This window comes from Chiloscyllium plagiosum, unplaced genomic scaffold (genome assembly GCF_037043375.1).
Source record: "Chiloscyllium plagiosum isolate Xiang-an unplaced genomic scaffold, Cpla_swu_hap1 HiC_scaffold_10, whole genome shotgun sequence".
Classification (NCBI taxonomy): domain Eukaryota; kingdom Metazoa; phylum Chordata; class Chondrichthyes; order Orectolobiformes; family Hemiscylliidae; genus Chiloscyllium; species Chiloscyllium plagiosum.
Window position 1 is genome coordinate 108,777,620 of NW_028270148.1, and position 22,759 is coordinate 108,800,378.

At 45.7% G+C, this 22,759-nt stretch overlaps 1 protein-coding gene across 2 annotated transcripts in view; it reads left to right on the top strand.

Moving 5' to 3' along the window:
* Window positions 1-22,759, top strand: part of plcb1 (phospholipase C beta 1) — an 867,193-nt gene that overhangs the window by 561,570 nt on the left and 282,864 nt on the right. For both annotated transcript variants that reach the window (XM_043696584.2, XM_043696585.2), the window contains exon 9: window positions 1,265-1,431. In XM_043696584.2, the coding sequence (XP_043552519.1) occupies window positions 1,265-1,431 (167 nt within the window). The remainder of the gene's footprint in view (window positions 1-1,264; window positions 1,432-22,759) is intronic.

Here is a 22,759-nt window from a genome sequence, read left to right on the forward strand (position 1 = left end):
CCATCCCACTCCCCAGCGACATATCCATCCTCCGCCTGCTCCACTGTCAGAGTGAGGCTAGATGTAAACTGGAGGAACAACATCTCATATTTCGCCTGGGGACCCTACAGCCCAATGGCCTCAGTATTGACTTCACCAGCTTCAAAATCTCCCCATCCCCAGCCTAATCCCATGTCCAGCTCCTCCCCTCCTCCACCTTCCCAACCTGACCTAACCTGCCCATCTTCCTACTCAGCTATCCCCTCCTCCCTTCCCACTCACCAATCACAATAACAACCTAGCTGCATCCACCTATCACCATCCTACCGACCCTTCCCCCAACCCCAAAACCCCCCTCCCTCTGTATAATTCTGGGCTCCCCTCCCCAGTCCTGACTAGGCTGGGGCTGTTTTCCCTGGAGTATCGAAGACTTAGGGGTGACTTTATAGAGGTCTATAAAATCATGAGGGGCTTGGATAGAGTAAATACCCAAGGAGGGTGGTGCATGTATGGAATGAGTTGCCAGAGGAGTGGTGGAGGCTGGTATAATTACAGCATTTAAAAGGCGTATGGATGAATAGGAAGGCTTTAGAGGGATATGGGCCAAGTGCTGGCAAATGGGACTAGGATATCTGGTCGGCATGGATGAGCTCGACCAAAGGGTCTGTTTCCGTGCTGTACATCTTTATGACTCTATGATAAAGGGTTTTGGCCTGAAACGTTGACTTTCCTGCTCCTTGGGTGCTGTCTGACTTGCTGTGCCTTTCTGAGCTCCACATCTGTTGACCCCGGGATCTGTTGCACACACCCTGCCCCCTCAAAGAGAGACAGACAGGGCTTTATTGCTTCATCTGAAAGGCAGCTCTCCCAACGATTCAGCACTCTGTCGGTACTGCTCTGGAAGGTTAGCTGGGGTGTTTGTGCTCCAGTCCTCCCTGTGGAACTGCAAGTTCTGTGTGTGGGACTATTGACTCGGAGATGGGACTACAAGCAACCGGACTACAATGGGGGTAATCCCCATGGTGGGACTTCGAAAACCCGACTATGTAGTTCCCTCCTTAGTTAAAAGTCTCTGGCTGTCCCTTCTTGTGAGCAATGTCTTGTGTTGGGCAGCGAATGTTGTTTTTCTCAGTGACTGGGTGGGTGCTAGTGGAATTGAACTTGAAAAGGTGCAACTGGGTTGAACTCACAAAAGGAATATCCAATTGCACCTCATTTCAGAGTATTCCGTAGTTGTTCCAATCTGACTGTAATCTACCGGGCTTTATTCTGTCCCTTCTTTCAGTGGTGCAAAGGACATACCGTATCTAACGGTAGACCAGATGACAGAGTTCATCAATTCCAAGCAGAGAGACCCGCGTTTGAACGAGATACTGTACCCTCCAGTGAAACCAGAACAAGTGCAACAGCTCATCGAGAAATACGAACCAAACGCCGCACATGCGAAGAGAGGTTGGTTTAATTTTTGGTTTTTATTCACGTGATTGCCTGCTCATGACACTGCACAAGGAAGGTGCTTTATTGGGGTTCCTGTATTGTCAATGGATAGACATTGCATGAGTGATGCAGACTTTGGAGATAATGTATATCAATGTATGCCAACAAACTGGCATCAAAAGACTCTGATAATATCCCCAATCGTGAGAACAAAGCTAGGTTAGTTATTAACATCTTTGTTTTCTGTGATATACAAGGAACAATGTAAGATATTCTGCACCAAAAAGAGTGGTGCTGGAAAAGCACAGAAGGTCAGGCAGTATCCGAGGACCAGGAGAGTCAACGTCATCAGGAACATTCCTGATGAAGGGTTTATGCCTGAAACGTTGACTCTCCTGCTCCTCGGATACTGCCTGACCTGCTGTGCTTTTCCAGCGCCACTCTTTTCAACTCTGACTCTCCAGCATCTGCAGTCCTCACTTTCTCCATGTAGGCCATTCAGCCCATTGAGTCCACTCCATAATTCTGAGAGATCATGGTTGATCTGATAACCCTCGGCCCCACTTTTCCCCATCACGTTTGATTCCCTTACTGATGGAAGGTCTGGCTCTCTCAGCGTTGAATAATCCGGACTACCCAGGCAAAAGTAAGGACTGCAGATGCTGGAAATCACAGCCTAGATTAGAGTGGTGCTGGAAAAGCACAGCAGGTCAGGCAGCATCGAGAAGCAGGAAAATCAACGTTTCGGGCAAAAGCCCTTCATCAGGAATGGAGGCAGGGAGCCTCCAGAGTGGAGGGATAAATGGGAGGGGGGTGGGGCTGGGGAGAAGGTAGCCAAGAGTACAATAGGTGGGTGGAGGTGGGGATAAAGGTGATAGGTCAGAGAGGACATGGTTGAGGACATGGTTGAAGAGCTTCAGGGCAGAGGAGATGGCCTGGGAGTTGCAGGGAGAGAGAGACTCACTGAGATCTTTGTAGAGAGAGGAGGAAAACTTCTTCAAGGGAGGCATAATTGCAAGAGGATTCGCAGTAAGGTTAAAATCAACTCGGCAAAAGTGAGGACTGCAGATGCTGGAAATCAGAGTCTAGATTAGAGTGGTGCTGGAAAAGCTTTTCCAGCACCACTCTAATTGAGACACCTAACTACCCAGTCTCTACAACCCACTGTGCTTGCTCTGTGTTCTGTGATATGTTCTACCCGAAGCACATTTCTGTGTTACTCTGTGTAAAATTTCCAAAGAAAGTTATAGCCACATCATGGGGTCGGCTATAGGGGGGGTCACTGTCTAAAAGTAAGGGATTCTCCATTTAAGATGAGGCCATTTCTTTCTTTCAGACGGTCATGAGTCTTTGGAACACGGCAGTGGAAGCAAAATCTTTGAATATTTTAAGGCAGAAGTCAGCAAATTATTGATGAGTAAGGCCAAGCTGAGATTGCTGACCTGAGCACAGAGCTGGGGATTGAAACTTGGACTCGCTGTGCAGCATGCTTTCTGAACCCATCCATCCAGGCCCTGATCCTACTCTGTTCCCAGACACGGATCAAGGGCAAGAGGAGTTCTCACATTCACATTTCTGGTCAGGGAATATTATTTAAATGGCGAAGGACTGCAGAGGCTTTTGCACAGAGGGGTTCGGAGGTCCCAGCACACGAATCGCAAAAAGCTAGTGTACCTGAGGTCATTGGGTAACAGGGAAGGCAAATGGAAACTTGGCCTGTATTTCAAAGGATTACAAAAATGGAAAGATCTTAGAATAATGAGGACAGTTTATATAAGGAAAGATGTGCGAACATTGGAGGCAGTCCATAGAAAGTTCAATCGGGTTGATTCGGTGTATGTCGGAATTTTCTGATGAGGAGAGTTGGGCCTGTACTCAGTGGAGTTTAGGAGAATGAGAGACAGCCTGACTAAAACATGTAAGATTCTTAGGGGCCTTGAGAGGATAGATGCCGAAAGGTTATTTCCCCTTGTGGGAGCATCTAGGACCAGAGGGCATCCTCTCTGAATAAGGCATCACACATTTCAGGCAGAGATGAGAAGGTTAATGAGTCTGTGGGTTGTGGAGGCTGGGCAGTTTAGTATATTCAAGGCTGAGAGAGACAGACTTTTAATCAGTCGGGGCATCATGGGTTACAGGGAAAAGGCAGGAGGGTGGAGCTGATGATTATTATATCAGCCATAATCTCTGAGAATGACAGAGTCGACTTGATGGGCTGAATGGCCCACATCTGTTCCTACCTCAGAATATTTGCCTGAGATTCATAACCTCCCTTGAGAATTGCCTCAAACTGTGCTTTTGCGCACTTTAGATGCCAGGTTTACAATGGTGTCTTCAGCTATCAACTTTTGTGAAACTGTCAATCATGTCGAAACTATTGATCAGATTTTTCCAGTTTGGATCGACCTGCTCTGGGATTTGTAGCCCTCACAGTTTACGGTAGTTATAAACAGGAGTGACACGGCTGAAGAGGAAGTTGTAAACAGGAGTGACACGGCTAAAGTGGAAGTTGTAAACAGGAGTGACACGGCTAAAGAGGAAGTTGTAAACAGGAGTGACACGGCTAAAGTGGAAGTTGTAAACAGGAGTGACACGGCTGAAGAGGAAGTTGTAAACAGTAGCGACACGGCTAAAGTGGAAGTTGTAAACAGGAGTGACACGGCTAAAGAGGAAGTTGTAAACAGGAGTGACATGGTTAAAGACGAAGTTGTAAACAGGAGTGACGTGGCTAAAGTGGAAGTTGTAAACAGGAGTGACACGGCTAAAGTGGAAGTTGTAAACAGGAGTGACACGGCTGAAGAGGAAGTTATAAACAGGAGTGACACGGCTAAAGACGAAGTTGTAAACAGGAGTGACACGACTAAAGACGAAGTTATAAACAGGAGTGACACGGCTAAAGACGAAGTTATAAACAGGAGTGACACGGCTAAAGACGAAGTTGTAAACAGGAGTGACACGGCTAAAGTGGAAGTTGTAAATAGGAGTGACGTGGCTAAAGAGGAAGTTGTAAACAGGAGTGACACAGCTAAAGAGGAAGTTCTAAACAGGAGTGACACGGCTGAAGAGGAAGTTATAAACAGGAGTGACACGGCTAAAGTGGAAGTTGTAAACAGGAGTGACGTGGCTAAAGTGGAAGTTGTAAACAGGAGTGACACGGCTGAAGAGGAAGTTATAAACAGGAGTGACACGGCTAAAGACGAAGTTGTAAACAGGAGTGACAGGACTAAAGACGAAGTTATAAACAGGAGTGACACGGCTAAAGACGAAGTTATAAACAGGAGTGACACGGCTAAAGACGAAGTTGTAAACAGGAGTGACACGGCTAAAGTGGAAGTTGTAAATAGGAGTGACGTGGCTAAAGAGGAAGTTGTAAACAGGAGTGACACAGCTAAAGAGGAAGTTCTAAACAGGAGTGACACGGCTGAAGAGGAAGTTATAAACAGGAGTGACACGGCTAAAGACGAAGTTGTAAACAGGAGTGACACGGCTAAAGTGGAAGTTGTAAACAGGAGTGACACGGCTGAAGAGGAAGTTATAAACAGGAGTGACACGGCTAAAGAGGAAGTTGTAAACAGGAGTGACACGGCTAAAGTGGAAGTTATAAACAGGAGTGACACGGCTAAAGAGGAAGTTGTAAACAGGAGTGACACGGCTAAAGTGGAAGTTATAAACAGGAGTGACACGGCTAAAGTGGAAGTTGTAAACAGGAGTGACATGGCTAAAGTGGAAGTTATAAACAGGAGTGACACGGCTAAAGACGAAGTTGTAAACAGGAGTGACACGGCTAAAGACGAAGTTGTAAACAGGAGTGACACGGCTAAAGAGGAAGTTGTAAACAGGAGTGACACGGCTAAAGTGGAAGTTGTAAACAGGAGTGACGTAGCTGAAGAGGAAGTTATAAACAGGAGTGACACGGCTAAAGACGAAGTTGTAAACAGGAGTGACACGGCTAAAGTGGAAGTTGTAAACAGGAGTGACACGGCTAAAGTGGAAGTTGTAAACAGGAGTGACATGGCTAAAGTGGAAGTTGTAAACAGGAGTGACACGGCTAAAGTGGAAGTTGTAAACAGGAGTGACACAGCTAAAGTGGAAGTTATAAACAGGAGTGACGTGGCTAAAGTGGAAGTTGTAAACAGGAGTGACACGGCTAAAGAGGAAGTTATAAACAGGAGTGACACGGCTAAAGACGAAGTTGTAAACAGGAGTGACACGGCTAAAGTGGAAGTTGTAAACAGTAGCGACACGGCTAAAGTGGAAGTTGTAAACAGGAGTGACACGGCTAAAGAGGAAGTTCTAAACGGGAGTGACACGGCTAAAGAGGAAGTTGTAAACAGGAGTGACACGACTAAAGAGGATGTTGTAAACAGTAGCGACACGGCTAAAGAGGAAGTTGTAAACAGGAGTGACACGGCTAAAGAGGAAGTTCTAAACAGGAGTGACACGGCTAAAGTGGAAGTTGTAAACAGGAGTGACACGGCTAAAGAGGAAGTTCTAAACAGGAGTGACACGGCTAAAGTGGAAGTTGTAAACAGGAGTGACACGGCTAAAGAGGAAGTTCTAAACAGGAGTGACACGGCTAAAGTGGAAGTTCTAAACAGGAGTGACACGACTAAAGAGGATGTTGTAAACAGGAGTGACACGACTAAAGAGGATGTTGTAAACAGGAGTGACACGACTAAAGAGGATGTTGTAAACAGGAGTGACACGACTAAAGAGGATGTTGTAAACAGGAGTGATACGGCTAAAGTGGAAGTTGTAAACAGGAGTGACACGGCTAAAGTGGAAGTTGTAAACAGGAGTGACACAGCTAAAGACGAAGTTGTAAACAGGAGTGACACGGCTAAAGAGGAAGTTGTAAACCGGAGTGACACGGCTAAAGTGGAAGTTGTAAACAGGAGTGACGTGGCCAAAGAGGAAGTTGTAAACAGGAGTGACACAGCTAAAGTGGAAGTTGTAAACAGGAGTGACGTGGCTAAAGTGGAAGTTGTAAACAGGAGTGACACGGCTAAAGTGGAAGTTGTAAACAGGAGTGACACAGCTAAAGTGGAAGTTGTAAACAGGAGTGACGTGGCTAAAGTGGAAGTTGTAAACAGGAGTGACACAGCTAAAGTGGAAGTTGTAAACAGGAGTGACGTGGCTAAAGTGGAAGTTGTAAACAGGAGTGACACGGCTAAAGTGGAAGTTGTAAACAGGAGTGACGTGGCTAAAGTGGAAGTTGTAAACAGGAGTGACACAGCTAAAGTGGAAGTTGTAAACAGGAGTGACGTGGCTAAAGTGGAAGTTGTAAACAGGAGTGACACGGCTAAAGTGGAAGTTGTAAACAGGAGTGACGTGGCTAAAGAGGAAGTTGTAAACAGGAGTGACACGGCTAAAGTGGAAGTTGTAAACAGGAGTGACACAGCTAAAGTGGAAGTTGTAAACAGGAGTGACGTGGCTAAAGTGGAAGTTGTAAACAGGAGTGACACAGCTAAAGTGGAAGTTGTAAACAGGAGTGACGTGGCTAAAGTGGAAGTTGTAAACAGGAGTGACACGGCTAAAGTGGAAGTTGTAAACAGGAGTGACGTGGCTAAAGTGGAAGTTGTAAACAGGAGTGACACAGCTAAAGTGGAAGTTGTAAACAGGAGTGACGTGGCTAAAGTGGAAGTTGTAAACAGGAGTGACACGGCTAAAGTGGAAGTTGTAAACAGGAGTGACGTGGCTAAAGAGGAAGTTGTAAACAGGAGTGACACGGCTAAAGAGGAAGTTCTAAACATGAGTGACACGGCTAAAGTGGAAGTTGTAAACAGGAGTGACACGGCTAAAGAGGAAGTTCTAAACAGGAGTGACACGGCTAAAGTGGAAGTTGTAAACAGGAGTGACACGGCTAAAGAGGAAGTTCTAAACAGGAGTGACACGGCTAAAGTGGAAGTTCTAAACAGGAGTGACACGACTAAAGAGGATGTTGTAAACAGGAGTGACACGACTAAAGAGGATGTTGTAAACAGGAGTGACACGACTAAAGAGGATGTTGTAAACAGGAGTGACACGACTAAAGAGGATGTTGTAAACAGGAGTGATACGGCTAAAGTGGAAGTTGTAAACAGGAGTGACACGGCTAAAGTGGAAGTTGTAAACAGGAGTGACACAGCTAAAGACGAAGTTGTAAACAGGAGTGACACGGCTAAAGAGGAAGTTGTAAACCGGAGTGACACGGCTAAAGTGGAAGTTGTAAACAGGAGTGACGTGGCCAAAGAGGAAGTTGTAAACAGGAGTGACACAGCTAAAGTGGAAGTTGTAAACAGGAGTGACGTGGCTAAAGTGGAAGTTGTAAACAGGAGTGACACGGCTAAAGTGGAAGTTGTAAACAGGAGTGACACAGCTAAAGTGGAAGTTGTAAACAGGAGTGACGTGGCTAAAGTGGAAGTTGTAAACAGGAGTGACACAGCTAAAGTGGAAGTTGTAAACAGGAGTGACGTGGCTAAAGTGGAAGTTGTAAACAGGAGTGACACGGCTAAAGTGGAAGTTGTAAACAGGAGTGACGTGGCTAAAGTGGAAGTTGTAAACAGGAGTGACACAGCTAAAGTGGAAGTTGTAAACAGGAGTGACGTGGCTAAAGTGGAAGTTGTAAACAGGAGTGACACGGCTAAAGTGGAAGTTGTAAACAGGAGTGACGTGGCTAAAGAGGAAGTTGTAAACAGGAGTGACGTGGCTAAAGAGGAAGTTGTAAACAGGAGTGACATGGCTAAAGTGGAAGTTGTAAACAGGAGTGACACGACTAAAATGGAAGTTGTAAACAGTAGCGACACGGCTGAAGAGGAAGTTGTAAACAGGAGTGACACGGATAAAGAGGAAGTTGTAAACCGGAGTGACATGGCTAAAGAGGAAGTTGTAAACAGGAGTGACACGGCTAAAATGGAAGTTGTAAACAGTAGCGACACGGCTAAAGTGGAAGTTGTAAACAGGAGTGACACGGCTAAAGAGGAAGTTGTAAACAGGAGTGACACGGCTAAAGAGGAAGATGTAAACAGGAGTGACACGGCTAAAGAGGAAGTTGTAAACAGTAGCGACACGGCTAAAGTGGAAGTTGTAAACAGGAGCGACACGGCTGAAGAGGAAGTTGTAAACAGGAGCGACACGGCTAAAGAGGAAGTTGTAAACAGGAGCGACACGGCTAAAGAGGAAGTTGTAAACAGGAGTGACACGGCTAAAGAGGAAGTTGTAAACAGGAGTGACACGGCTAAAGAGGAAGATGTAAACAGGAGTGACACGGCTGAAGAGGAAGTTGTAAACAGGAGTGACACGGCTAAAGAGGAAGTTGTAAACAGGAGTGACACGGCTAAAGAGGAAGTTGTAAACAGTAGCGACACGGCTAAAGTGGAAGTTGTAAACAGGAGCGACACGGCTGAAGAGGAAGTTGTAAACAGGAGTGACACGGCTAAACATAGAACATAGAACATCGAAAAATACAGCACAAAACAGGCCCTTCGGCCCACGTTGTTGTGCCGAACATTTGTCCTAGCTTAAGCACCCATCCATGTACCTATCCAATTGCCGCTTAAAGGTCACCTAAGATTCTGACTCTACCACTCCCACAGGCAGCGCATTCCATGCCCCCACCACTCTCTGGGTTAAGTACCCACCCCTGACATCTCCCCTATACCTTCCACCCTTCACCTTAAATTTATGTCCCCTTGTAACACTCTGTTGCACCCGGGGAAAAAGTTTCTGACTGTCTACTCTATCTATTCCTCTGATCATCTTATAAACCTCTATCAAGTCACCCCTCATCCTTTGCCGTTCCAACGAGAAAAGGCCTAGCACTCTCAACCTATCCTCCATTCCAGGCAACATCCTGGTAAATCTTCTCTGCACCCTCTCCAAAGCTTCCCCACATCTTTCCTAAAGTGAGGCGACCAGAACTGCACACTGTACTCCAAATGTGGCCTAACCAAAGTCCTGTACAGTTGCAACATCACTTCACGACTCTTGAATACAATCCCTCTGCCCATGAACGCTAATACACCATAGGCCTTCTTACAAGCTCTATCCACCTGAGTGGCAACTTTCAAAGATCTATGAACATAGACCCCAAGATCCCTCTGTTCCTCCACCTCACTAAGAACCCTACCGTTAACCCTGTATTCCGCATTCTTATTTGTCTTTCCAAAATGGACAACCTCACACTTGGCAGGGTTGAACTCCATCTGCCACTCCTCAGCCCAGCTCTGCATCATATCTAAGTCTCTTTGCAGCCGACAACAGCCCTCCTCACTATCCACAACTCCACCAATCTTCGTATCATCTGCAAATTTACTGACCCACCCTTCGACTCCCTAATCCAAATCATTAATAAAAATTACAAACTGCAGAGGACCCAGAACTGATCCCTGCGGAACTCCACTTGTAACTGGGCTCCAGGCTGAATATTTGCCATCTACCATCATTCTCTGACTTCGACCGGTTAGCCAGTTTTCTATCCAATTGGCCAAATTTCCCTCTATCCCATGCCTCCTGACTTTCCACATAAGCCTACCATGGGGAACCTTATCGAATGCCTAACTAAAATCCATGTATACTACATCCACTGCTCTACCCTCATCCACATGCTTGGTCACCTCCTCAAAGAATTCAATAAGACTTGTAAGGCAAGACCTACCCTTCACAAATCCGTGCTGGCTGTCCCTAATCAAGCAGTGTCTTTCCAGATACTCATAAATCCTATCCCTCAGTACCCTTTCCATTACTTTGCCTACCACCGAAGTAAGACTAACTGGCCTGTAATTCCCGGGGTTATCCCTATTCCCTTTTTTGAACAGGGGCACAACATTCGCCACTCTCCAGTCCCCTGGTACCACCCCCGTTGACAGCGAAGACGAAAAGATCATTGCCAACGGTACTGCAATTTCCTCTCTTGCTTCCCACATAATCCTAGGATATATCCCGTCAGGCCCGGGGGACTTGTCTATCCTCAAGTTGTTCAAAATGTCCAACACATCTTCCTTCCGAACAAGTATCTCCTCTAGCTTACCAGTCCGTTTCATACTCTCCTCTTCAACAATACGGTCCCTCTCGTTCGTAAATACTGAAGAAAAGTACTCATTCAAGACCTCTCCTATCTCTTCCGACTCAATACACAGTCTCCCACTACTGTCCTTAATCGGACCTACCCTCGTTCTCGTCATTCTCATGTTTCTCACATACGCATAAAATGCCTTTGGGTTATCCTTGATCCTATCCGCAAAAGATTGTTTATGTCCTCTCTTAGCTCTCCTAATCCCTTTCTTCAGGTCCCTTCTGGCTATCCTGTATCCCTCCACTGCTCTGTCTGAACCTTGTTTCCTCAACCTTATGTAAGCCTCCTTCTTCCTCTTTACAAGACATTCAACCTCCCTCGTCAACCAAGGTTCCCTCACACGACCATTTCTCTCCTGCCTGACAGGTACATACATATCAAGGACACGACGTATCTGTTCCTTGAAAAAGTTCCATATTTCCACAACATCCTTCCCTAACAGCCTATGCTCCCAACTTATGCTCCTTAGATCCTGTCTTACAGCATCGTAATTACCCTTCCCCCAATTGTAAAACCTACCCTGTTGTACGCACCTATCTCTCTCCATAACTAAGGTCAAAGTCACAGAATTGTGGTCACCATCACCAAAATGTTCACCCACTAACAAGCCCATCACTTGTCCCGGTTAATTACCGAGTACCAAATCCAATATGGCCTCCCCTCTGGTCGGACAATCTACATACTGAGTTAGAAAAGCTTCCTGTCACACTGCACAAACACTGCCCCGTCCAATCTACTTGATCTAAAGAGCTTCCAATAAAGTGGAAGTTGTAAACAGGAGCGACACAACTAAAGAGGACGTTGTAAACAGGAGTGACACGGCTAAAGAGGAAGTTGTAAACAGGAGTGACACGGCTAAAGAGGAAGTTGTAAACAGGAGTGACACGGCTAAAGTGGAAGTTGTAAACAGGAGTGACACGGCTAAAGTGGAAGTTGTAAACAGGAGTGACACGGCTAAAGAGGAAGTTGTAAACAGGAGTGACGTGGCTAAAGTGGAAGTTATAAACAGGAGTGACACGGCTAAAGAGGAAGTTGTAAACAGGGGTGACGTGGCTAAAGTGGAAGTTGTAAACAGGAGTGACACGGCTAAAGTGGATGTTGTAAACAGGAGTGACGTGGCTAAAGTGGAAGTTATAAACAGGAGTGACGTGGCTAAAGAGGAAGTTGTAAACAGGGGTGACACGGCTAAAGTGGAAGTTGTAAACAGGAGTGACATGGCTAAAGTGGAAGTTATTAACAGGAGTGACACGGCTAAAGAGGAAGATGTAAACAGGAGTGACATGGCTAAAGTGGAAGTTATTAACAGGAGTGACACGGCTAAAGAGGAAGATGTAAACAGCAGTGACACGGCTAAAGTGGAAGTTGTAAACAGGAGTGACACGGCTAAAGTGGAAGTTATTAACAGGAGTGACACAGCTAAAGAGGAAGATGTAAACAGCAGTGACACGGCTAAAGTGGAAGTTGTAAACAGGAGTGACACGGCTAAAGTGGAAGTTGTAAACAGGAGTGACACGGCTAAAGAGGAAGATGTAAACAGGAGTGACACGGCTAAAGTGGAAGTTGTAAACAGGAGTGACACGGCTAAAGTGGAAGTTGTAAACAGGAGTGACACGGCTAAAGAGGAAGATGTAAACAGGAGTGACACGGCTAAAGTGGAAGTTGTAAACAGGAGTGACACGGCTAAAGTGGAAGTTGTAAACAGGAGTGACACGGCTAAAGTGGAAGTTGTAAACAGGAGTGACACGGCTAAAGAGGAAGATGTAAACAGGAGTGACACGGCTAAAGTGGAAGTTGTAAACAGGAGTGACACGGCTAAAGTGGAAGTTATTAACAGGAGTGACACGGCTAAAGAGGAAGATGTAAACAGGGGTGACATGGCTAAAGTGGAAGTTGTAAACAGGAGTGACACGGCTAAAGTGGAAGTTATTAACAGGAGTGACACGGCTAAAGAGGAAGATGTAAACAGGGGTGACGTGGCTAAAGTGGAAGATGTAAACAGGAGTGACACGGCTAAAGTGGAAGTTATTAACAGGAGTGACACGGCTAAAGAGGAAGATGTAAACAGGGGTGACTTGGCTAAAGTGGAAGTTGTAAACAGGAGTGACACGGCTAAAGAGGAAGTTGTAAACAGGGGTGACACGGCTAAAGAGGAAGTTGTAAACAGGGGTGACGTGGCTAAAGTGGAAGTTGTAAACAGGAGTGACATGGCTAAAGAGGAAGTTATAAACAGGAGTGACACGGCTAAAGAGGAAGTTGTAAACAGGGGTGACGTGGCTCAAGTGGAAGTTGTAAACAGGAGTGACACGGCTAAAGAGGAAGTTGTAAACAGGGGTGACACGGCTAAAGAGGAAGTTGTAAACAGGGGTGACGTGGCTAAAGTGGAAGTTGTAAACAGGAGTGACATGGCTAAAGAGGAAGTTATAAACAGGAGTGACACGGCTAAAGAGGAAGTTGTAAACAGGGGTGACGTGGCTCAAGAGGAAGACGTAAACAGGAGTGACACGGCTAAAGTGGAAGTTGTAAACAGGAGTGACACGGCTAAAGTGGAAGTTGTAAACAGGAGTGACACGGCTAAAGAGGAAGATGTAAACAGGAGTGACACGGCTAAAGTGGAAGTTGTAAACAGGAGTGACACGGCTAAAGTGGAAGTTGTAAACAGGAGTGACACGGCTAAAGTGGAAGTTGTAAACAGGAGTGACACGGCTAAAGAGGAAGATGTAAACAGGAGTGACACGGCTAAAGTGGAAGTTGTAAACAGGAGTGACACGGCTAAAGTGGAAGTTATTAACAGGAGTGACACGGCTAAAGAGGAAGATGTAAAAAGGGGTGACGTGGCTAAAGTGGAAGTTGTAAACAGGAGTGACACGGCTAAAGTGGAAGTTATTAACAGGAGTGACACGGCTAAAGAGGAAGATGTAAACAGGGGTGACGTGGCTAAAGTGGAAGATGTAAACAGGAGTGACACGGCTAAAGTGGAAGTTATTAACAGGAGTGACACGGCTAAAGAGGAAGATGTAAACAGGGGTGACGTGGCTAAAGTGGAAGTTGTAAACAGGAGTGACACGGCTAAAGAGGAAGTTGTAAACAGGGGTGACACGGCTAAAGAGGAAGTTGTAAACAGGGGTGACGTGGCTAAAGTGGAAGTTGTAAACAGGAGGGACATGGCTAAAGAGGAAGTTATAAACAGGAGTGACACGGCTAAAGAGGAAGTTGTAAACAGGGGTGACGTGGCTCAAGTGGAAGTTGTAAACAGGAGTGACACGGCTAAAGAGGAAGTTGTAAACAGGGGTGACGTGGCTCAAGTGGAAGTTGTAAACAGGAGTGACACGGCTAAAGAGGAAGATGTAAACAGGGGTGACGTGGCTAAAGTGGAAGTTGTAAACAGGAGTGACACGGCTAAAGAGGAAGATGTAAACAGGGGTGACGTGGCTAAAGTGGAAGTTGTAAACAGGAGTGACACGGCTAAAGTGGAAGTTATAAACAGGAGTGACGTGGCTAAAGTGGAAGTTGTAAACAGGAGTGACACGGCTAAAGTGGAAGTTATAAACAGGAGTGACGTGGCTAAAGAGGAAGTTGTAAACAGGGGTGACGTCGCTCAAGTGGAAGTTGTTAACAGGAGTGACACGGCTAAAGTGGAAGTTATAAACAGGAGTGACACGGCTAAAGTTGAAGTTATAAACAGGATTGACACGGCTAAAGAGGAAGTTGTAAACAGGGGTGACATGGCTAAAGTGGAAGTTGTAAACAGGAGTGACGTGGCAAAAGTGGAAGTTGTAAACAGGAGTGACACGGCTAAAGAGGAAGTTGTAAACTGGAGTGACGTGGCTAAAGTGGAACTTGTAAACAGGAGTGACACAGCTAAAGAGGAAGTTGTTAACAGGAGTGACGTGGCTAAAGTGGAAGTTGTAAACAGGAGTGACGTGGCTAAAGTGGAAGTTGTAATCAGGAGTGACACGGCTAAAGTGGAAGTTATAAACAGGAGTGACACGGTAAAGTGGAAGTTGTAAACAGGAGTGACATGGCTAAAGACGAAGTTATAAACAGGAGTGACATGACTAAAGTGGAAGTTGTAAACAGGAGTGACGTGGCTAAAGACGAAGTTGTAAACAGGAATGACACGGCTAAAGAGGAAGTTGTAAACAGGAGTGACGTGGCTAAAGACGAAGTTGTAAACAGGAGTGACACGGCTAAAGAGGAAGTTGTAAACAGGAGTGACACGGCTAAATGGAAGTTGTAAACAGGAGTGACACGGCTAAAGAGGAAGTCGTAAACAGGAGTGACACGGCTAAAGAGGAAGTTATAAACAGGAGTGACATGGCTAAAGTGGAAGTTGTAAACAGGAGTGACACGGCTAAAGTGGAAGTTGTAAACAGGAGTGACACGACTAAATGGAAGTTGTAAACAGGAGTGACACGGCTAAAGTGGAAGTTGTAAACAGGAGTGACGCGGCTAAAGTGGAAGTTGTAAACAGGAGTGACACGGCTAAAGTGGAAGTTGTAAACAGGAGTGACACGACTAAATGGAAGTTGTAAACAGGAGTGACACGGCTAAATGGAAGTTGTAAACAGGAGTGACACGGCTAAAGAGGAAGTTATAAACAGGAGTGACATGGCTAAAGTGGAAGTTGTAAACAGGAGTGACACGGCTAAAGTGGAAGTTGTAAACAGGAGTGACACGACTAAATGGAAGTTGTAAACAGGAGTGACACGGCTAAAGAGGAAGTTGTAAACAGGAGTGACGCGGCTAAAGTGGAAGTTGTAAACAGGAGTGACACGGCTAAAGTGGAAGTTGTAAACAGGAGTGACACGACTAAATGGAAGTTGTAAACAGGAGTGACACGACTAAATGGAAGTTGTAAACAGGAGTGACACGGCTAAAGTGGAAGTTGTAAACAGGAGTGACACGGCTAAAGTGGAAGTTGTAAACAGGAGTGACACGACTAAATGGAAGTTGTAAACAGGAGTGACACGGCTAAAGTGGAAGTTGTAAACAGGAGTGACGCGGCTAAAGTGGAAGTTGTAAACAGGAGTGACACGACTAAATGGAAGTTGTAAACAGGAGTTACACGGCTAAAATGGATATTATAAACAGGAGTGACACGGCTAAAGAGGAAGTTATAAACAGGAGTGACACGGCTGAAGAGGAAATTGTAAACAGGAGTGACGTGGCTAAAGAGGAAGTTGTAAACAGGAGTGACACGGCTAAGGAGGAAGTTCTAAACAGGAGTGACACGGCTGAAGAGGAAGTTGTAAACAGGAGTGACGTGGCTAAAGACAAAGTTGTAAACATGAGTGACACGGCTAAAGAGGAAGTTGTAAACAGGAGTGACGTGGCTAAAGACGAAGTTGTAAACAGGAGTGACACGGCTAAAGAGGAAGTTGTAAACAGGAGTGACACGGCTAAATGGAAGTTGTAAACAGGAGTGACACAGCTAAAGTGGAAGTTGTAAACAGGTGTGACACGACTAAAGAGAACGTTGCAAACAGGAGTGACATGGCTAAAGTGGAAGTTGTAAACAGGAGTGACACGGCTAAAGAGGAAGTTGTAAACAGGAGTGACACGGCTAAAGTGGAAGTTATAAACAGGAGTGACACGGCTAAAGTGGAAGTTGTAAACAGGAGTGACACGGCTAAAGAGGAAGTTGTAAACAGGAGTGACACGGCTAAAGTGGAAGTTGTAAACAGGAGTGACACGACTAAATGGAAGTTGTAAACAGGAGTGACATGGCTAAAGTGGAAGTTGTAAACAGGAGTGACACGGCTAAAGAGGAAGTTATAAACAGGAGTGACATGGCTAAAGTGGAAGTTGTAAACAGGAGTGACACGGCTAAAGTGGAAGTTGTAAACAGGAGTGACACGACTAAATGGAAGTTGTAAACAGGAGTGACATGGCTAAAGTGGAAGTTGTAAACAGGAGTGACACGACTAAATGGAAGTTGTAAACAGGAGTGACACGGCTAAAGTGGAAGTTGTAAACAGGAGTGACACGGCTAAAGTGGAAGTTGTAAACAGGAGTGACACGGCTAAAGTGGAAGTTGTAAACAGGAGTGACGCGGCTAAAGTGGAAGTTGTAAACAGGAGTTACGCGGCTAAAATGGATGTTATAAACAGGAGTGACACGGCTAAAGAGGAAGTTATAAACAGGAGTGACACGGCTGAAGAGGAAGTTGTAAACAGGAGTGACGTAGCTAAAGAGGAAGTTGTAAACAGGAGTGACACGGCTAAAGTGGATGTTGTAAACAGGAGTGACGTGGCTAAAGAGGAAGTTGTAAACAGGAGTGACACGGCTGAAGAGGAAGTTGTAAACAGGAGTGACACGGCTGAAGAGGAAGTTGTAAACAGGAGTGACGTGGCTAAAGACAAAGTTGTAAACATGAGTGACACGGCTAAACATAGAACATAGAACATCGAACAATACAGCACAAAACAGGCCCTTTGGCCCACGATGTTGTGCCGAACATTTGTCCTAGCTTAAGCACCCATCCATGTACCTATCCAATTGCCGCTTAAAGGTCACCTAAGATTCTGACTCTACCACTCCCACAGGCAGCGCATTCCATGCCCCCACCACTCTCTGGGTTAAGTACCCACCCCTGACATCTCCCCTATACCTTCCACCCTTCACCTTAAATTTATGTCCCCTTGTAACACTCTGTTGCACCCGGGGAAAAAGTTTCTGACTGTCTACTCTATCTATTCCTCTGATCATCTTATAAACCTCTATCAAGTCACCCCTCATCCTTCGCCGTTCCAACGAGAAAAGGCCTAGCACTCTCAACCTATCCTCCATTCCAGGCAACATCCTGGTAAATCTTCTCTGCACCCTCTCCAAAGCTTCCACATCTTTCCTGAAGTGAGGCGACCAGAACTGCACACTGTACTCCAAATGTGGCCTAACCAAAGTCCTGTACAGTTGCAACATCACTTCACGACTCTTGAATTCAATCCCTCTGCCCATGAACGCTAATACACCATAGGCCTTCTTACAAGCTCTATCCACCTGAGTGGCAACTTTCAAAGATCTATGAACATAGACCCCAAGATCCCTCTGTTCCTCCACCTGACTAAGAACCCTACCATTAACCCTGTATTCCGCATTCTTATTTGTCTTTCCAAAATGGGCAACCTCACACTTGGCAGGGTTGAACTCCATCTGCCACTCCTCAGCCCAGCTCTGCATCATATCTAAGTCTCTTTGCAGCCGACAACAGCCCTCCTCACTATCCACAACTCCACCAATCTTCGTATCATCTGCAAATTTACTGACCCACCCTTCGACTCCCTAATCCAAATCATTAATAAAAATTACAAACTGCAGAGGACCCAGAACTGATCCCTGCGGAACTCCACTTGTAACTGGGCTCCAGGCTGAATATTTGCCATCTACCATCATTCTCTGACTTCGACCGGTTAGCCAGTTTTCTATCCAATTGGCCAAATTTCCCTCTATCCCATGCCTCCTGACTTTCCACATAAGCCTACCATGGGGAACCTTATCGAATGCCTAACTAAAATCCATGTATACTACATCCACTGCTCTACCCTCATCCACATGCTTGGTCACCTCCTCAAAGAATTCAATAAGACTTGTAAGGCAAGACCTACCCTTCACAAATCCGTGCTGGCTGTCCCTAATCAAGCAGTGTCTTTCCAGATACTCATAAATCCTATCCCTCAGTACCCTTTCCATTACTTTGCCTACCACCGAAGTAAGACTAACTGGCCTGTAATTCCCGGGGTTATCCCTATTCCCTTTTTTGAACAGGGGCACAACATTCGCCACTCTCCAGTCCCCTGGTACCACCCCCGTTGACAGTGAAGACGAAAAGACCATTGCCAACGGTACTGCAATTTCCTCTCTTGCTTCCCACATAATCCTAGGATATATCCCGTCAGGCCCGGGGGACTTGTCTATCCTCAAGTTGTTCAAAATGTCCAACACATCTTCCTTCCGAACAAGTATCTCCTCTAGCTTACCAGTCCGTTTCATACTCTCCTCTTCAACAATACGGTCCCTCTCGTTCGTAAATACTGAAGAAAAGTACTCATTCAAGACCTCTCCTATCTCTTCCGACTCAATACACAGTCTCCCACTACTGTCCTTAATCGGACCTACCCTCGTTCTCGTCATTCTCATGTTTCTCACATACGCATAAAATGCCTTTGGGTTATCCTTGATCCTATCCGCAAAAGATTGTTTATGTCCTCTCTTAGATCTCCTAATCCCTTTCTTCAGGTCCCTTCTGGCTATCCTGTATCCCTCCACTGCTCTGTCTGAACCTTGTTTCCTCAACCTTATGTAAGCCTCCTTCTTCCTCTTTACAAGACATTCAACCTCCCTCGTCAACCAAGGTTCCCTCACACGACCATTTCTCTCCTGCCTGACAGGTACATACATATCAAGGACACGACGTATCTGTTCCTTGAAAAAGTTCCATATTTCCACAACATCCTTCCCTAACAGCCTATGCTCCCAACTTATGCTCCTTAGATCCTGTCTTACAGCATCGTAATTACCCTTCCCCCAATTGTAAAACCTACCCTGTTGTACGCACCTATCTCTCTCCATAACCAAGGTCAAAGTCACAGAATTGTGGTCACCATCACCAAAATGTTCACCCACTAACAAGCCCATCACTTGTCCCGGTTAATTACCGAGTACCAAATCCAATATGGCCTCCCCTCTGGTCGGACAATCTACATACTGAGTTAGAAAAGCTTCCTGTACACACTGCACAAACACTGCCCCGTCCAATCTACTTGATCTAAAGAGCTTCCAATAAAGTGGAAGTTGTAAACAGGAGCGACACAACTAAAGAGGACGTTGTAAACAGGAGTGACACGGCTAAAGAGGAAGTTGTAAACAGGAGTGACACGGCTAAAGAGGAAGTTGTAAACAGGAGTGACACGGCTAAAGAGGAAGTTGTAAACAGGAGTGACACGGCTAAACTGGAAGTTGTAAACAGGGGTGACACGGCTAAAGAGGAAGTCGTAAACAGGAGTGACGTGGCTAAAGAGGAAGTTGTAAATAGGAGTGACACGGCTAAAGAGGAAGTTGTAAACAGGGGTAACACGGCTAAAGAGGAAGTTGTAAACAGGAGTGACACGGCTAAACTGGAAGTTGTAAACAGGGGTGACACGGCTAAAGTGGAAGTTGTAAAAAGGAGTGACACGACTAAAATGGAAGTCGTAAACAGGAGCGACACGGCTGAAGAGGAAGTTGTAAACAGGAGTGACGTGGCTAAAGACGAAGTTGTAAACAGGAGTGACACGGCTAAAGAGGAAGTTGTAAACAGGAGTGACGTGGCTAAAGACAAAGTTGTAAACAGGAGTGACACGGCTAAAGTGGAAGTTGTAAACAGGAGTGACACGGCTAAAGTGGAAGTTGTAAACAGGAGTGACACGGCTAAAGAGGAAGTTGTAAACAGGAGTGACACGGATAAAGAGGAAGTTGCAAACAGGAGTGACACGGCTAAAGAGGAAGTTGTAAACAGGAGTGACACAGCTAAAGTGGAAGTTGTAAACAGGAGTGACACGGCTAAAGTGGAAGTTGTAAACAGTCGCGACACGGCTGAAGAGGAAGTTGTAAACAGGAGTGACGTGGCTAAAGACAAAGTTGTAAACATGAGTGACACGGTTAAACATAGAACATAGAACATCGAACAATACAGCACAAAACAGGCCCTTTGGCCCACGATGTTGTGCCAAACATTTGTCCTAGCTTAAGCACCCATCCATGTACCTATCCAATTGCCGCTTAAAGGTCACCTAAGACTCTGACTCTACCACTCCCACAGGCAGCGCATTCCATGCCCCCACCACTCTCTGGGTTAAGTACCCACCCCTGACATCTCCCCTATACCTTCCACCCTTCACCTTAAATTTATGTCCCCTTGTAACACTCTGTTGCACCCGGGGAAAAAGTTTCTGACTGTCTACTCTATCTATTCCTCTGATCATCTTATAAACCTCTATCAAGTCACCCCTCATCCTTCGCCGTTCCAACGAGAAAAGGCCTAGCACTCTCAACCTATCCTCCATTCCAGGCAACATCCTGGTAAATCTTCTCTGCACCCTCTCCAAAGCTTCCACATCTTTCCTGAAGTGAGGCGACCAGAACTGCACACTGTACTCCAAATGTGGCCTAACCAAAGTCCTGTACAGTTGCAACATCACTTCACGACTCTTGAATTCAATCCCTCTGCCCATGAACGCTAATACACCATAGGCCTTCTTACAAGCTCTATCCACCTGAGTGGCAACTTTCAAAGATCTATGAACATAGACCCCAAGATCCCTCTGTTCCTCCACCTGACTAAGAACCCTACCATTAACCCTGTATTCCGCATTCTTATTTGTCTTTCCAAAATGGGCAACCTCACACTTGGCAGGGTTGAACTCCATCTGCCACTCCTCAGCCCAGCTCTGCATCATATCTAAGTCTCTTTGCAGCCGACAACAGCCCTCCTCACTATCCACAACTCCACCAATCTTCGTATCATCTGCAAATTTACTGACCCACCCTTCGACTCCCTAATCCAAATCATTAATAAAAATTACAAACTGCAGAGGACCCAGAACTGATCCCTGCGGAACTCCACTTGTAACTGGGCTCCAGGCTGAATATTTGCCATCTACCATCATTCTCTGACTTCGACCGGTTAGCCAGTTTTCTATCCAATTGGCCAAATTTCCCTCTATCCCATGCCTCCTGACTTTCCACATAAGCCTACCATGGGGAACCTTATCGAATGCCTAACTAAAATCCATGTATACTACATCCACTGCTCTACCCTCATCCACATGCTTGGTCACCTCCTCAAAGAATTCAATAAGACTTGTAAGGCAAGACCTACCCTTCACAAATCCGTGCTGGCTGTCCCTAATCAAGCAGTGTCTTTCCAGATACTCATAAATCCTATCCCTCAGTACCCTTTCCATTACTTTGCCTACCACCGAAGTAAGACTAACTGGCCTGTAATTCCCGGGGTTATCCCTATTCCCTTTTTTGAACAGGGGCACAACATTCGCCACTCTCCAGTCCCCTGGTACCACCCCCGTTGACAGTGAAGACGAAAAGACCATTGCCAACGGTACTGCAATTTCCTCTCTTGCTTCCCACATAATCCTAGGATATATCCCGTCAGGCCCGGGGGACTTGTCTATCCTCAAGTTGTTCAAAATGTCCAACACATCTTCCTTCCGAACAAGTATCTCCTCTAGCTTACCAGTCCGTTTCATACTCTCCTCTTCAACAATACGGTCCCTCTCGTTCGTAAATACTGAAGAAAAGTACTCATTCAAGACCTCTCCTATCTCTTCCGACTCAATACACAGTCTCCCACTACTGTCCTTAATCGGACCTACCCTCGTTCTCGTCATTCTCATGTTTCTCACATACGCATAAAATGCCTTTGGGTTATCCTTGATCCTATCCGCAAAAGATTGTTTATGTCCTCTCTTAGATCTCCTAATCCCTTTCTTCAGGTCCCTTCTGGCTATCCTGTATCCCTCCACTGCTCTGTCTGAACCTTGTTTCCTCAACCTTATGTAAGCCTCCTTCTTCCTCTTTACAAGACATTCAACCTCCCTCGTCAACCAAGGTTCCCTCACACGACCATTTCTCTCCTGCCTGACAGGTACATACATATCAAGGACACGACGTATCTGTTCCTTGAAAAAGTTCCATATTTCCACAACATCCTTCCCTAACAGCCTATGCTCCCAACTTATGCTCCTTAGATCCTGTCTTACAGCATCGTAATTACCCTTCCCCCAATTGTAAAACCTACCCTGTTGTACGCACCTATCTCTCTCCATAACCAAGGTCAAAGTCACAGAATTGTGGTCACCATCACCAAAATGTTCACCCACTAACAAGCCCATCACTTGTCCCGGTTAATTACCGAGTACCAAATCCAATATGGCCTCCCCTCTGGTCGGACAATCTACATACTGAGTTAGAAAAGCTTCCTGTACACACTGCACAAACACTGCCCCGTCCAATCTACTTGATCTAAAGAGCTTCCAATAAAGTGGAAGTTGTAAACAGGAGCGACACAACTAAAGAGGACGTTGTAAACAGGAGTGACACGGCTAAAGAGGAAGTTGTAAACAGGAGTGACACGGCTAAAGAGGAAGTTGTAAACAGGAGTGACACGGCTAAAGAGGAAGTTGTAAACAGGAGTGACACGGCTAAACTGGAAGTTGTAAACAGGGGTGACACGGCTAAAGAGGAAGTCGTAAACAGGAGTGACGTGGCTAAAGAGGAAGTTGTAAATAGGAGTGACAC